This window comes from Psittacula echo (assembly GCF_963264785.1).
Source record: "Psittacula echo genome assembly, chromosome: 4".
NCBI lineage: Eukaryota > Metazoa > Chordata > Aves > Psittaciformes > Psittacidae > Psittacula > Psittacula echo.
Window position 1 is genome coordinate 116,137,080 of NC_137738.1, and position 14,894 is coordinate 116,151,973.

The window sequence follows — 14,894 nt, forward strand, 5'->3', positions numbered from 1 at the left end:
TGATCTCTCATATCTTTTAGTTTTTCATTTTCAGGAAACAAGGGGGAAGAGCCAAGCAGAAGATCAATTCACAACCCTGGGACAGACTACCAGTATTTTTACCAAAAACTTCATGCTATAAAGAGAATCTGAGGCCCTCCCAAATTAGTTTTGTATCTGTCTGCATATATAAAAAGAATTATTATGTCTGTCAATTTTATCAAACAAAATCATTGGTTTTGTTTTTACTGAGGTAGAAAAAGAAAATGCAGAAAAACCTCATCAAATCTCAGAAACTCTGATTTTACCTTCTGCAACGTTCCCTCACTTTCACCGTAAGAAAGTTCAAACTGTTCACTCAAAACCAGAAAAGTACAGGGATCTGAAATCTCATGTGTTTTATAAACATTAATAATGTTTTAAAGGGATAAAATGTAGTTACAACTTGCTCGGAAAAAAAAGGGCTTGGAAAGCCTTTAGTGTCCTGAAGCACTTTTTGCTTATGCGGCATTGTGCTCCTGTGGGTGGGAAAAAACCCTCCTGTCATGCCATAACAATCTGGCTCTTGTCTATGCCTCAAATTTTGCAATAAGCAGCCAACCATACAGTATTTAACCTGTGTTTATTAAAAACATCAATTACTATCGATAATAGTATTTAAAGGCGCAATCATCAACTAGAATTCTATAGCAATATACCTTCTCAATAACCAAAAACCTTAAGAGGTGAAGAATTTTTCAGAATTTAATATAATATACATTGAATTAAAAAATTCTATCAGTATTGTACACTGTAAGTATGTAATTGCATTCATTGTGGAATTCGCATTTCAGTAGAGATCTATTTCCATATATTTAAGGAAACATGAGAAACCGTAGCCAACACAAGGCTTTACTACTGCAGCCCTTCTTTTCTGTGATAAGTTTATAACATGCTCCAGGCTGGTAATAAAGGAAAAAAAAAGCCATTATTTCCTAAGAACTATTTAAAAATCAATTGCTTGGGTGATGGAACACCAACAGATAAGCCTATCAAGTGTAAAACTTACCATGATGGCCACAACAGTTAATGAAGTAACACGAAACAAAAGCTGGCAAGCCATTTAGCCCCAAAGCTGATCTAATATTAGAGCAGAAGCTACACTGATCATTATCTTTACTTTAAAACATGCATGTACTGAAATTGCTCCTATTAGTCTCACCACCTTCACATACAAACAACATCAAAAAAATTAGGTACATGCTCTTACTACTGTTCTCATTTGCACAGTGACTACTCCCAAGGTCATCGATGCTACTGCCAAGCCTGCAGCAACACCGGCGAAACGACATGCTGCTTGTCACATCTTAGCATCTTATTAAGGCTGAAGAGATTGTTAGAAGAGGGAGAAGTAAAGATATTATTTCTTAATTAAGAACTTCTAAATGTTCAAGTGAAAAGAAGAATTAATAAGCCAGCAAGATTTCCATGAATTTTGGAAGACACAGAATTATACCATTTATTCTTTTTAATTCCAACGATAGGCTCATATACTACAGCCTGAAATTCATTTTTCAGTAACACAGAAAATTGAAACCCACTTGGCTTTTTCAATAACATATCTGAAGTAACTTCAGACCCAAACACCAGCTATTTCAGGCTTCTTGGCTCTCATGATGGCAAATTCCTCAGAAAAAATAAAGAACAGCAGTTTCTACCTATACTTTAAGTTACTTTACTTCACAGTAAGTTAAGTAATTTATTTTACCAGTAAGAAACAGAGGACCAGATGGTGCATGTTCCATTGACTTCCACTGACCACGTTGTTTAGGTGCCTCCAAGTACTGTTTGACCCTTGAAGCAACCACTTCCTCTAGCAGCATGCAGATGTTCTGAAAGAGTAACCATCGGCCTATTTAGATCTATACATGCATATGCCCACAGACACACAGCAGAAATCAATACAAAATCACTCCCTTTCACATAAAAAGGAAAAACAACATCTGCAATTAAGTACTGAGGTATTACCCAAAGGTGAGAAACACAATTTAGGAAATATAACATCAGGTATTTAAGCAAAGCATTAGTAAAAATCCTTGCAGAAACTGTCAACACACTATTTGTCTGCAAGAATCCTTATAAACCACAGCAGATACCTTGTTTCAATTCAGGGTAATTCTGGGGCAAAGACTTGGAGCTGATTAGGTCACAGCAACCTAATTTCTCTAGTTCCTTTTGATTTTTCTCCTCCTAAATATAACTGTTCATATCTTTCCATACTTCCTTCAGCAAAGCATAAGGAAAACCACATAAGAACAAACCCTTCAGCCAGAATAACCATAGAAAAAATAAAAACTTGGAGAAAACACAAAAAATTAATCTCTTGAATACCAGAATAAGTTTTCAAATTAATACATCCACACATATTTGATATTTTTCCCTCAGTATTCTCATTTTTCATTGTGCACAATAATGTGCTCACAAAAATGATAATTTGTGGCACACAAAAATACCATTTTACCTTTTTACAGTGTTTGGACAAGAGACAAAATTGTTTTAGTAGAATCTAAACTAAAATATCTTGGCTTCAAATTTACTTTTGATGAATAGAAAGTATGCAGAGCAACAAATCTTTAACATATTGCTCTGAATGAAAACAATGCACATACACTGGTCAACCACAAACAGCATTTTCTCTCCTTACAGTAAGAAATACATTTTCCTTTCTGCTTGAAGAGCAGAATTATAAAACACTGTATTTACTTATTCTTCTGTTTAACTCATTAAAGTGATCTCATTACACATTCCTTCACAGGACTATACATTCAAGTTAGAATGAAAAAGTCTAGAAAGCAGTAGAAACACAACGTGCATTTAATTCCTTCTGCAACAATAAGGAATAGCATGCCCTTCTTTAATTTATGTGTAAAAGAATTTACTTGTTATGTTTTCAAAAGTATTATTTAAATTCAAGAACTATATTTAAGAAATATAAACGACAGCAGGCTTTGAGAATCGCCTGTACGTACTTTCAACCACCATAAGAACTTGTGAGACCTACATAGATGGAGAGGGATCATAGCAGTGACATGAATTGAAATCAGTTCTTGAAGTACAAAGATAAAACATTGACTTTGTTATTCCAGGGGAAAAGAGACAGACAGCAAGGCCAGGAAAATTTGAAGGGCAGAGAGAGGGGAAAGTTCCCAATGCCTCAACCTGCATTTCAAAGCAATCCTGAGATGGGTCTACGGTACAACACGTGACATCAGCGTGCAAACCATGGTTGTTGTAACACCCAGTTAGACACCGTGAACTCTTATTTCCTCACACCACCCTCCTGCTTATGGGCACTCATTTAGTTCCCAGACTGCTCTATGTGCCTCATGCTCCAAGCAGGAACTGGCTGCTCCCTGCTCCTGCCTGGGACCGCAGTGTCTGCTACGAAGAGTCTCTGACTTTCCTCCGGGGTGAGAAGGGCATCAGCAGAAATCGTGTTTGTGTTACAAGAGAGCTAAGAGGCATCTGCTTTTCCCACAGACAAGCAAGAGAGCTGCACCACCACTGCTATTTTCCAGAAACTGGGAAAAAAAAAAAACCAAAAACACAAAAATGTAGAAAACTGCTTTTGATGAGTATGTAACAGCTCCCCTAAAAAACATTTAGGCATAATCTGCCTCTAAGACCTTTTTCTTCCCACTTTAACAAATATTCTGCATAGGACTTTCAGGAAGAGAATTATAAAGCTATTGGAATCAAACTTCTGGGTTGTTGAAAATATGCAGCCTTTGTACTTCACTCAAGATCTGCGGTCACAGAAATGCAATGAATGCTGCCCTGTCATGCCTCTTTATTAAGTCAATCATGAGCTAATTTCCTGAAATTCGTATCTTTTGTTTTGGCAGTCTTACAAAATACATTCGGAAAACACTTAAAAGTCAGATAACCAGGACAGTAAACCTGGTTATAAATAGAAAGGGGTAAGGAGTATTCATTTAGTCAAAAAAAAGAAGTAGAAAAGATTTCCCCTATTTTCTTCCTTCTCAGCTTAATAAAGCACAAATTGGATGAACCACACACTTAAATATTCAGCCTTCTCTCCCTCGGGATATTCATTTATTGTTTCTTTTAATTCTATTGAAGTGTATTACTTTGAGACATTTGGGGATGCTCTGCAGTGACAAGTTAATTCTGCCATGATTAGGAAAACTATCTGCTGAAAATTGCCGTAACGGAGACTTGCGGGAAAGTCCAGAGGCATCTCAAACACGTCCTGCGCTCATTTTCAACAGGGAACTTCTCAAGTTCCCACCCAGGCTGAAAGAGGGGAAAACTCCCGCCAGTAACTCATCACAAGCTTGTAGGAGAAATCACAGAGAGGCTGATGAAAGTTACAGTCCTAATTTTGCTGCTCACTGATGCACTGTTTTTCCCATTTTTCAGCTGTTGTCAGGATATACGGCTCAGAATAAAGATGGGGAGATTCTTTTCCTAAGATGCAATGGCTCTGCTCTAGTTTGTCATTATGCTTTTCTGCACTCTCTAAATGCAACATCATTCACACTTCTCAGAACGAGAAACAATTAGTAGAAAGATATTTCACCAACAAACTCTGTAAAAACCATACCTGTCACAATCTGTTTCATATCACTGAGGGTAATTTACAAACATTCATGAGAAGTATGTTTTTAAAATTAAAAGTCAAGGCAGAAGAATGAGAACAGCATGCACACACGCATGTGTGCACACACAGAGTTTAAAAATTAAAAGGCAAATTGAAAGTGGTCATTAGTGACTCAAAAAGCACATATGGTTGACTTTGGGGTCCCACAGCAACCCTTGATGGGTAGGTATAACTAACAATGTTCTCATAACACTGAAAGATCCTGAACAGTTCAAGGCAATCCAACTTTTTCCCTGCAGCCACATGCTTTTGAAGTAGGATTGATATTTGTTGTACCTCTTTCTCATGATCTGAAAACCAGCTGGTGTCTTTACTGGAGCCTTGAGGCAAAATATGAACATCCACCAAAACAGCAAATTTCCCACACTGGAAGAGAAAAAAAAGGAGAAAATAAATGTTCAACTATAGCTGCTGGGAAGCACATGTCACGCGGACAGGAGGAAAACAATCAGGTAAGCACATGCATCTGATTCAGAGATACAACAGGCACAACTTAAAACTGTGAAAAATTATGAAGTATGGAGTTACAAATCTACCATTGTTCGTGGGCTTAATGAGAAACAAGAGCACCAGACCTATGTCTTGGATTGCTCACTGAAAAGCTGAAACAATAACAACACAAACACATGGAATTTTCTTCTGCTATATGCCACTTTTAAATCTGAGTTCTAGCAAAATGTTAACATGTGAAGAATTAGCCATACCTACACCACCTCCCATCATTCTGTTTTCTGAAAATGTAGTACCACACTAATGGCCTAGTTTGCATTTTAAATTTATTAACTCCTCAAAAACTCAGCTTCTTTAGAAGTCTCTCCAAACTACTTAACGTAAAAACAGTGTTTTTAAAGAACTTGTGTTGACTACCTAATATTCGTCACTTAGCAAATACTGTACTTGGAATGGTTAAATGATAATAAGGCTAACCTATTAATAAAAACTGTATCATAGAATCCTAGAATGGTTTGGGCTGGAAAGGACCTTAAGATCATCCAGTTCCCATCTCCTGCCATGGGCAGGGGGACACCTCACACTAGACCATGTCACCCAAGACTCTGTCCAACCTGGCCTTCAACACTGCCAGGCATGGAGCATTTACCACGTCTTTCAGCAGCCTGTTCCAGCGCCTCACCACCCTTCATAGTAAAGAACTTCTTCCTTGTATCTAACCTGAACTTCCCCTGTTTTAGCATAAACTCATCACCCCTTGTCCTATTGCTACAGTCCCTGACGAAGAGTCCCTCTCCAGCATCCTTGCAGGCCCCCTTCAGATATCGGAAAGCTGCTATGGATGGAATCAGGTGCAGCCCAAGACACATCAACTATTTCTGAAATTCCTTTGTAGACATTAATTGAGAACTTGACATAGGAGGCTTAATTACTTTCTTTCATCAGTACCTCAGTCATTACAATGAGCTTCTAAAATATAAGGAAGAGTGAATGGCACAAACACCTGTCCTTAGTGCCACTGTGCACCAAGTCACCCCTTTTTCATTCTAGTGAAAAAAGATAACATTCCCCTTTTTCACACCCAGCAATGTGCTGCATTACAAAGTAATGCTTTCCCTTTCCTTTCCTGTAACACAGCACCACATCTCACTCAGACGCCCTTTATAGGAACAACTTGAAAATTAAAAAGCCAATTTCATCACTCTGTTTTGGCTGCTTGTGCTGCACTTGTGATGCAATAAACTCACTCTTTGAGAAGACTGAACATGTGCGGTCATGGCAACTGCACATCCGGAATGTCTGATGGAATAGGAACAACATCCTGATTCCAGACAAATCTCAACTGTGTATGTACAAACCAGCATTAGACCGCTTTGGTTTCAAGTGGACGCTGCAGTGCACACTTCCTGTCCTAACTCTCCCTCTCTCCGTATTTGCTCTTCGCTGCCAAACATCTGCAAACCCCACACCAGAATTCCAGTTGCTAACAGAATTAGTTCTAGAAAGAATATGATACATATTTTTACACTATAGTTGTACATCATCTACAGTCTAAGAGAGTACATCTATATCTTAGGTTTATGGTATAGCACAAGTAGAGACTTTGAGAGTACCCTCACCTGTACAGTTAATACAAAGCACAACAAGGTTTAGCATCAATTTTGTTAATCATGACAGCCTATTTGGTAAAGTAGAAACTTTTGCTTTTTACAAAACACTTAGATCTGTAAATTATCCATGATCAGAACTATTTAAATAATGATTTAAATATAATTTAAGATATATTTCACCACCAGTGTTGTATTGAAGCTAGAATGCAAAAGTTTGGCACAAGTCAGGCATTGTGAAATCATTTTGAGAAACTTCTAAGTTACTTATAGGTATCAGTCATTGAAAGAGCAGAATGCTTTGATGTGTTTTATCAAAAGGCTTCTCTTTCCTCTAGAGAACCAAGAATTACCAGGTGGCTGCAACACCAAACCTCTCTGAGCTTTAAATTGATGACAAAATATCTCTCAAAAATCTCTGGTGAATCATTAGTCAGCTCCAGCAAACTTTTGAGTTGACTACTTAACTTCAAAGTTAGCAGACACTGCCTATTATGAAGTGAAAGCCACTAAATTATTCATGGTTCAGCACTTACAACAATAAACAAGTATTTGGTACATCAAGAAAATTCAAATTACCAAATGCTATATGTTAGCTTGCATAATTTTCTACTGACTACAGAAACTGACATATAGATACAGATGCAAAGTATAGACCTGCTTTTCAAGGAGAGATAATGTTTGTAATTATTTTCGTCTGAATGCCAATATTTGTCTCAGCTGCCTTGAAAACAACTAGAAAAAAAAAAAAAAGAAAATAACAAACCATATTTGAAACCAGATAATGGAACAGTTCAAAATAGTCTTCAAAATATTACAAACAGACCAAACATTTGTATTACTTCAAAGAAAAACAAATACCTATGAATAATATGTAAATCCTTGTAACAAACAAGCTTTCCCAATGGAAGATTTCTTTCCCTCTGAGTTTTGGAGCAATCTTCTTGTGGATGGCATACCTGGAACTATTTTAACATCCAAAAGCCATTAGCTTTGCCATTCAATTAGAATAGTTTTGGGACAGGACACAAGGAAGCAAACTGTCACAGACAAAGAGGAACATTGGGAGTAAGATAATGTAAGCACAGATTTTTCTGGGTCTTGCTACCTTTTATTTTTTTTAAGTCCTGAACACAATATAAGCAACAGCTCCACACAGGCTCCTTTGCACTCTCAAATTATGCAATACATGATATACACTACACTGTATTTATATGCCTTCACATGGTACAGCTTTCTGTATGGTACTTACACTACAAAGCTCAATAGAGCTTTGGCCATTCCAGCAGCAAAGGAGAAGTTCTCTGTACAGAGACTAAATTCTAATACAAATAACTGTGAGGAATAGAGGGAATTGGAAGCCAAATGTATACTGCTTATATTAACATTTGATGATCTTCTACATGTTTCCAAATAATTTTAGTTTGTATTCTGGAGACGTGGAATTCTGTGAAAATACTAGAATGGACCTTAAAGCTCATGCAGTTTCACCCCTCTGTCATGAGCAGGGACACATCCCACTAGACCAGATTGCTCCAAGACCCATCCAGCCTGGCCTTGAACACTGCCAGGGATGAGACAGCCTCAGCTTCTCTGAACAACCTGTGCCAGTGTCTCACCAACCTCAGAGAAGAATTTCCTTCCCAATTCCTAATCTAAATGTACGTTCTTTCATCTCAGAGCCCTTCCCCCTTGCCCTATCACTACATGTCCTTGTAAAAATTCTCTCTCCAGACTCCTTGTAGGTCTCTGTTAGGTACTTTTATTTTAGATGAAAAGAAGTATTTCCAGCAGTTGTGGTTTCAAGAAGCAACTTGTGACTCCTCAGTACTGTAAGTGAAAGGCAAACCAAAAGTAGAGAAATTTTTAATTCTATGTTTTTACAGAATCTCAATCTAAAAATTTCCACTGAAAATGATTTTTAGAGGCACGATGATCAAAACTGAAACCCAAAAGCCTGATTTAATGGGAAGCACTTTTGTCAAGAATCAGTAGAAAACATTTCACCAGAAAACTAAAGACAGAAACAGATGCTCCAATTTGATATCCTCCATAATTTCAGAACTCAAAACTCTTCAGTTTTACAAGTTGGTTTTTAATGTTAACGGGACTTACTGTAACAGTCTAATAACATTCACTGTGTTATTAAACAAAGGGCTTGAAAAGAGCTCAAAATGTTGTTAGTGTATTGTTGTACAGTAATGGCATCTAATTCAGAACATATTTTCTGGAATCAAACTGTTTATACAAGTACATCAAACACTTCATAGATTCTGCAAATGGAAAAGATAACCAGAAGCATAATATAAACAGAATGAATAGCAGTGCGTAGTGGTAGGTCAGTCAAGGCAAGTCATCTGCTCAAAACCTGTTAAAACCTTGCCCCAGGAGAAGCACATATTAGATGGTGGACTATTATCTCAAATCCTCCAGTGAGCAGATAAACACAAATACTTTTCATTCTTATACTCAGGAATTCTTTTTACAATACATGGCTACTCTCATTTCTTCAAACCTCATCACTTCAAATAGCACAAAACCAATTATTATAAACAAAAAGACCTGGGATGCTGAGGATCAGCATGGTGAGTTTGTATTCAGTTATATCATTCCCAACGTGCTGCATCATTAAACCTGACAGGACTGGAGAGCCAGCCTCCCAAGGCACATATTAGCGTTTCCCATTGCTGTAATTATTCTACAGATGCAGGATGTAGGGTCAGTGGAAAAGGAAACACATGTGATGGTGGTGAGACATTGGAAAAGGTCGCCCAAACAAGTTGCAAATGCTCCACCCTTGGCAGTGTTCATGGCCAGGTTGGACAGAGCCTTGGGCAACACGGTCTAGCGTGAGGTGTCCCTGCCTATGGCAGGGAGTTGGAGCTGGATGATCTTAAGGTCCTTTCCAGCCCAAACCATTCTGTGATAGTTTGGGAGGGGAGAGGGGGGGAAAAAGAGGGGAGGGGGGGTGTAAATAAATAAATAAATAAAGAAGCTTGTGAAGTATCTTGTCTTATAATAAAAAAGGCTAATTTTAATATATTCCATCCTAAATTCTTTCTACATTCAGCTCTGCAAGTTCAAACATCTACAACATTAAGTACAATTATGTAGTCATTGGCCTATACACTCTGACAACTATATTATGACTATATATATATATGTATATTCACTTTTTCCAGGCTTTTCAGAAGCAAAAGTGTGTTCTCCTCCTTTACTTTTCTGACCCCAAAATGTTAGGTCTTCCTTTTGTTCCTATGGTTAGCACCAAACATCTTCAATATTTTTACCTTCTTCTCCAGCAACAGGCAAAAATCATTATTTAAGCAAGTGCACACACAGCACAGGAGATATAGTTGTCATTACAAGAAATTAATTTACCTTTCATTTACAAACATGCCCAGGAACAATACAGTCAGAGGTAATACACATAGTTTCCCAAACTGTAGGACACACTTTTCCAGTAGTCAAATGCCTCAACCTGGCATAAAAAAATATGGGGGCAAAGGAGGTTTGGCAGTACCGAACATTGTACATTTCTCATTCTTTTAAGTAGATAAAGTTATGATTTGATATGTGCCCAGATTTTCCATGTATTTTTTTCAGAATCTGTGGGATTTGGTTTTTGGGGGGTTTCCTCCTTAGGGAAAAAAAGGGAGGAGAGAGGACAACATAGTTGTTTGGGTTTTTTTCACTACATAGTCAAGCTGCATGGAACTGGTGCCTTTCTAGTTGCTGTTCAAAGCAAGTGTTATTTCAACTTCAAATTTCAGGAGAGTGTTTAGAAACCAACAGGTCATCAGTGACTGGGTTTAATGTCATGACATTAAACAGGTCACCTAACAGAAGGAATTGATTTATCCTTGTTTCAGCTGAGATAGAGTTAATTTTCTCCCCAGTAGCTGGTGCAATGCTGTGTTTTGGCTTTATTCTAAGAATAATGTTGGTAACACACCAATGGTTTAGGTGTTGCTCAGCAGCACTTACCCTAAAATCATGGATTTTTCAGTGCCCCATGCTCTGCCAGTGAGGAGGTGCACAAGGGGTATTCTATACCATAGAACCTCTTTCCCCCCCTTCTCTCCCTCCTATTATTATTATTGTATTATTATATTTTACTTTTATTTCAATTATTAAATTGTTCTTATCTCAACCCATGGGGTTTTTACCTTTTTTCCCAAATGTCTTTCCCATCCCACAGAGCCATGTGTGTGAGCAAGCACCTGCGCAGTACCTAGTTGCCAGGTGGGCTTAAACCACAACATGATTATAGCAGGATTACTCACCAGCTGATTCAGAAAGACAGCAGAAGAGACCATAGAGAAACCTCCAGAAAAAGCCACAAGCAGGAACCCTCAAGGAGTTTATGATACAAGGCCATTCTTCAGAATGCTCAAGAAGAAAGAAACTGGGGGGGGAGAGCAGGGTAGTAAATTCCACTTTTGACCTTTTCTCTTTTCTGGAGAACAGTTTGGTTCTGGAAATTCTGCAGAGCTTTTATTTCGTTATAAATATTGCAAGGCTTTGAGGAGATGAGTTGTAACCCAAAACCAAAGCTGAGCCATTCACTCTGTCACTGGGGAAATCACAGCTGCTCACACTAGATGCAAAGTGGGACTGCAGGATCTTGGATCAGAAGAAGGAGAAAAGCCAGAAGATGAGCACAACTGGGAGAGTAGCATTCATACCAACAGCCCAAGCTCTGCTACAACTCACAAAACTTTTACAGTATCTGGGCTCTATGGTGCAGTTTCATGAGTGTACAGGGAACAACCAGGCTGCCCTCTGAAAATCTCAAATGGATTCTATTTTATTTACTAGAGTTGTAGAACAGTTTTAACAAATAACTGGTTTTGTTAAAGAAGGCTCACAGCCATTAGCTAACATCACTCAGCTCTTTTCAGTTCCCCATGAAATCACCCTACAACAGTAAAGCAGCAGATCATCAGCAATGGCATAAGAGTCTAACTTGCAGATCTCTCCTCAAAGATGGCTATACTAAACTATACACAGATTCAAGCAGGAACCGGATGACCTAAAATGCATTCAGGCTTCCCAAAAGCAGGGAGGAAATTCCCCCTTTTATAACCTGAATACAAGTTATATCTAAGCAATCTTTTGCAAGTGGTTGGCTTGCTTTTTCAGGAGTATAGTTTATGTATGAGAAATTCCTGAACAGAGGAGTGTTTAATTTTCTGGTGGTTTAGAGGAGCAAAAGAAGTAGTTATCTGAAAAGTCAATCAATGAGCTACATGAGTATTAAGATCACATTCAGAGGTCCCCATGTCAAGTAAAGAGGTGCAAGCAGAGAACGAGCCAACTTTTGAGCAATGTAGTCTGAAAACACAAGAAACTAAGACACGCTATCAAGGCAGTATTTCAGATTCTTGAACAATGCAGAAGGTAGTAAACAAAAAAATAGTTGTGAATGATTCAACTCTTAGGGAAATGTAAAGAAATAAAAGTAGTTTCAAATCTGATGGAGCTGTGTATGATACTGGAGAATTTCAAAGTAAGGACTAGTACGCTGCTTTTAAAGCATGTAATTGTGAGAGATCCACCCAAATCAACACAGGAAAATGAACTAATCAAGACAACTCCTTCAAAAGCACCTAAGTATCTGCTGAGTTAAAGGATCTGCATGTTTTTAACAACATAAGAATGCTTCAGTGCAAACAGAGCCTTTCAGTTCATCACCACAGTCAGGCTAAGCAGTAATTACTTAATCTAAACATCTGAACTGGTCTTGGAGAACTGCTCTATCAGGTACAATGTTGAAAAAGAGGCCTAAATTGCAGGAGAGAATTAAGCTTAATTTAGGTTGTCAATCTGTGCTGGTCTGATCCCAATTCCGTAGGAGGTTTTTGTAGCCTGCGTATCGAAAGGAGCCATGTAGCTGGAGCTCAAACAATTGCAAAAAGCCAATTTTCCCTCAGGGCAAAGTCTCCAAGTAACAGTGCAATCTCCACATTGTTTTGAAAGGATATATACCATGTCCCTGCCTGTGTCAGAGCTGATCCAGAAAAACAGAAATAGCAGCACAGTATTTGTTTAAGATAATAAAAAGATAATTTGAGATTCCAACAAGGTGCTTTCACTATTTTGTTGTAAAATATTCTTATAAAAACTATGATATTTTTTAAATCATAGCTAGCAGGCGATGTACACTCATTTATGCAGCAACCTGCATTTATGACACTGGCCTGGAGGGGGTGAGAGGCCATATTAAATGGGTAGCTGAACATATTCACCACCTACATAAATGCAATTCATTTTAAATTGTACATTTTAAGGGCATTTCCTAGGGCATGGACACACCAAAACACATTATGTATCACTTGATCTTTGGTAAGTGGGTGCAGATGAAGATTAGAGGTACCTTACCCATCTCTCACCCGAAGCTATCAACAAAAAATTTGGTGTTATGAAAGTGATTCATAAAGAGAAGAATGGCCTTGTCACTGCCGTACTAAACTGGAATATGGGATGTCCTTTGTGGCTCCAGAAAGTCAGCGCTGGGATTAGTTTGTTACCCAGATGGAAAGATAAAGGAACTAGTACGCACCCTGTACAAAAACCTCTGCATGTCTGAATCATTCATTTAGTAATGATCAGATACTACAGTAATAGGTATCATCACATTAAATATTGAGAACTGGCAATTCTAACATGATTGTTACTTCCTTTGATTTTTGCCCTATAGAAACAAAAGTACCACGGGTTCACTATCAGCTTCTTCAATACTTTCTCATAGTAACCAAACTGAATTTCAAATTTAGCTATTTTTAACTGTAACAGGTCAAACAACTGGTTAAAGCAGTAGAATGGCTGGAGGTTCATGACACATGCTTAAAGTACTGCTAGCAAAAAGCAGGGAGGACTAAAGCTTCCAACAAACTTAATAATCACAAACAGCAAAGTGACAACATAATTTTCTGAAGAAATTACAGCCAGTAATAAAAAAGCTTGAAGGCCTTTTTCAGACCTTTTACATGTTAAAGAGTGTTCACACGCATGCTCTACATGCTATATTTTAATATTAATAAACCAAACTTTAAAGTATAAACAGAGGACCCCAAGTATGTATTGGCAAGTGACTGATGTATTTGTTAGGCATATGAAAAGAACCACCATACAGGACTGCTAAGAGGCTTAGTAATGTACCACCTAATTTTATGTGTTTCTGCAGATGCTCATCATGACTAGCTAATTAAGTGCAATAAAAATAAAGGTAAAAAGCCACCACCCTCAGTATCTTTTGATGTAAGCTCTGCCAGAGGATATAAATCCAACCATTAGATAGCAGGGAAAACACAATTTACAAAATTTTCGTAAGGTGAAGTAGAGATAAAACCACAAGGGTTTGTACCTTTGGGAAGGTAATGTGCCCATTGCTAAGATGAAGGGAGCAGCAGTTCGCAAGCATATGATGCATCCAGCAACATATTTCTTGAGTTTATGGTACACCAGCTGCAGGGATGGGCTGACTTCCCTCTCACAAAAACAGAACTGGGAAGTGAGGGCAGATACCACACAGGAAATTGTTCCACGTCCCCCAACTTCACAATTGTTTCACAAAGCCTCAGATTCCTTTTTATACTAAGAGACGAGGTCTCACCTGACCTGAAATTTACTTCCTTCCCTCCTTCTCATGAAGATGTTACCTACCGCAGCATACAGCTACTGAAGTGGGAAGGGGGAGGCAACAGAAAAACCAAACCCAACATCTGCAGTCCATGTTTCATTATAAAATATTTGCAGATGTGAAATCCTTATGCCAAAATAATTTAGCAGATTAAAGATACATTGATTACACATGCTCAGACTTTAAGACAAATACATAAAGCAGAAATATTTTTTTTATTTGCAAAGAAGCATGAGCAAGCCAAATTTCTTAAAATTGTTCTATTTGCTTTAGTGGTTGAAATGTTACATTTTCCAAGTGCGTAAAAGCAGTACTTTTTAACTCTGTGTTTTAACTAATTTGTCTAAGTTAAGCCCAGAACATTTCAGAACTGCATGAAGGCTTTTTCAGAAATAACGTAAGAAAAATGTGATTTACATCTGAAAAAAGCATATTAAAAAGTCACACCCTTTGGACAAAATCCTTCTAGTAAGTGGAAGCATATTTAGTCAACATAAAGCAAAAGCAAGTTCAACAAAATCATCAATGTATTATCTACAAAGGTACAAGG

The 14,894-nt window shown here is 37.8% G+C and overlaps 1 protein-coding gene across 2 annotated transcripts in view; it reads right to left on the reverse strand.

Moving 5' to 3' along the window:
* The window catches only part of SLX4IP (SLX4 interacting protein), an 81,036-nt gene that overhangs the window by 34,355 nt on the left and 31,787 nt on the right, over positions 1-14,894 (reverse strand). For both annotated transcript variants that reach the window (XM_080616841.1, XM_080616842.1), the window contains 2 exons: positions 4,919-5,008; positions 1,727-1,850 (listed from right to left, as the gene is read on the reverse strand). In XM_080616841.1, coding sequence (XP_080472967.1) covers positions 1,727-1,850; positions 4,919-5,008 — 214 coding nt within the window. The remainder of the gene's footprint in view (positions 1-1,726; positions 1,851-4,918; positions 5,009-14,894) is intronic.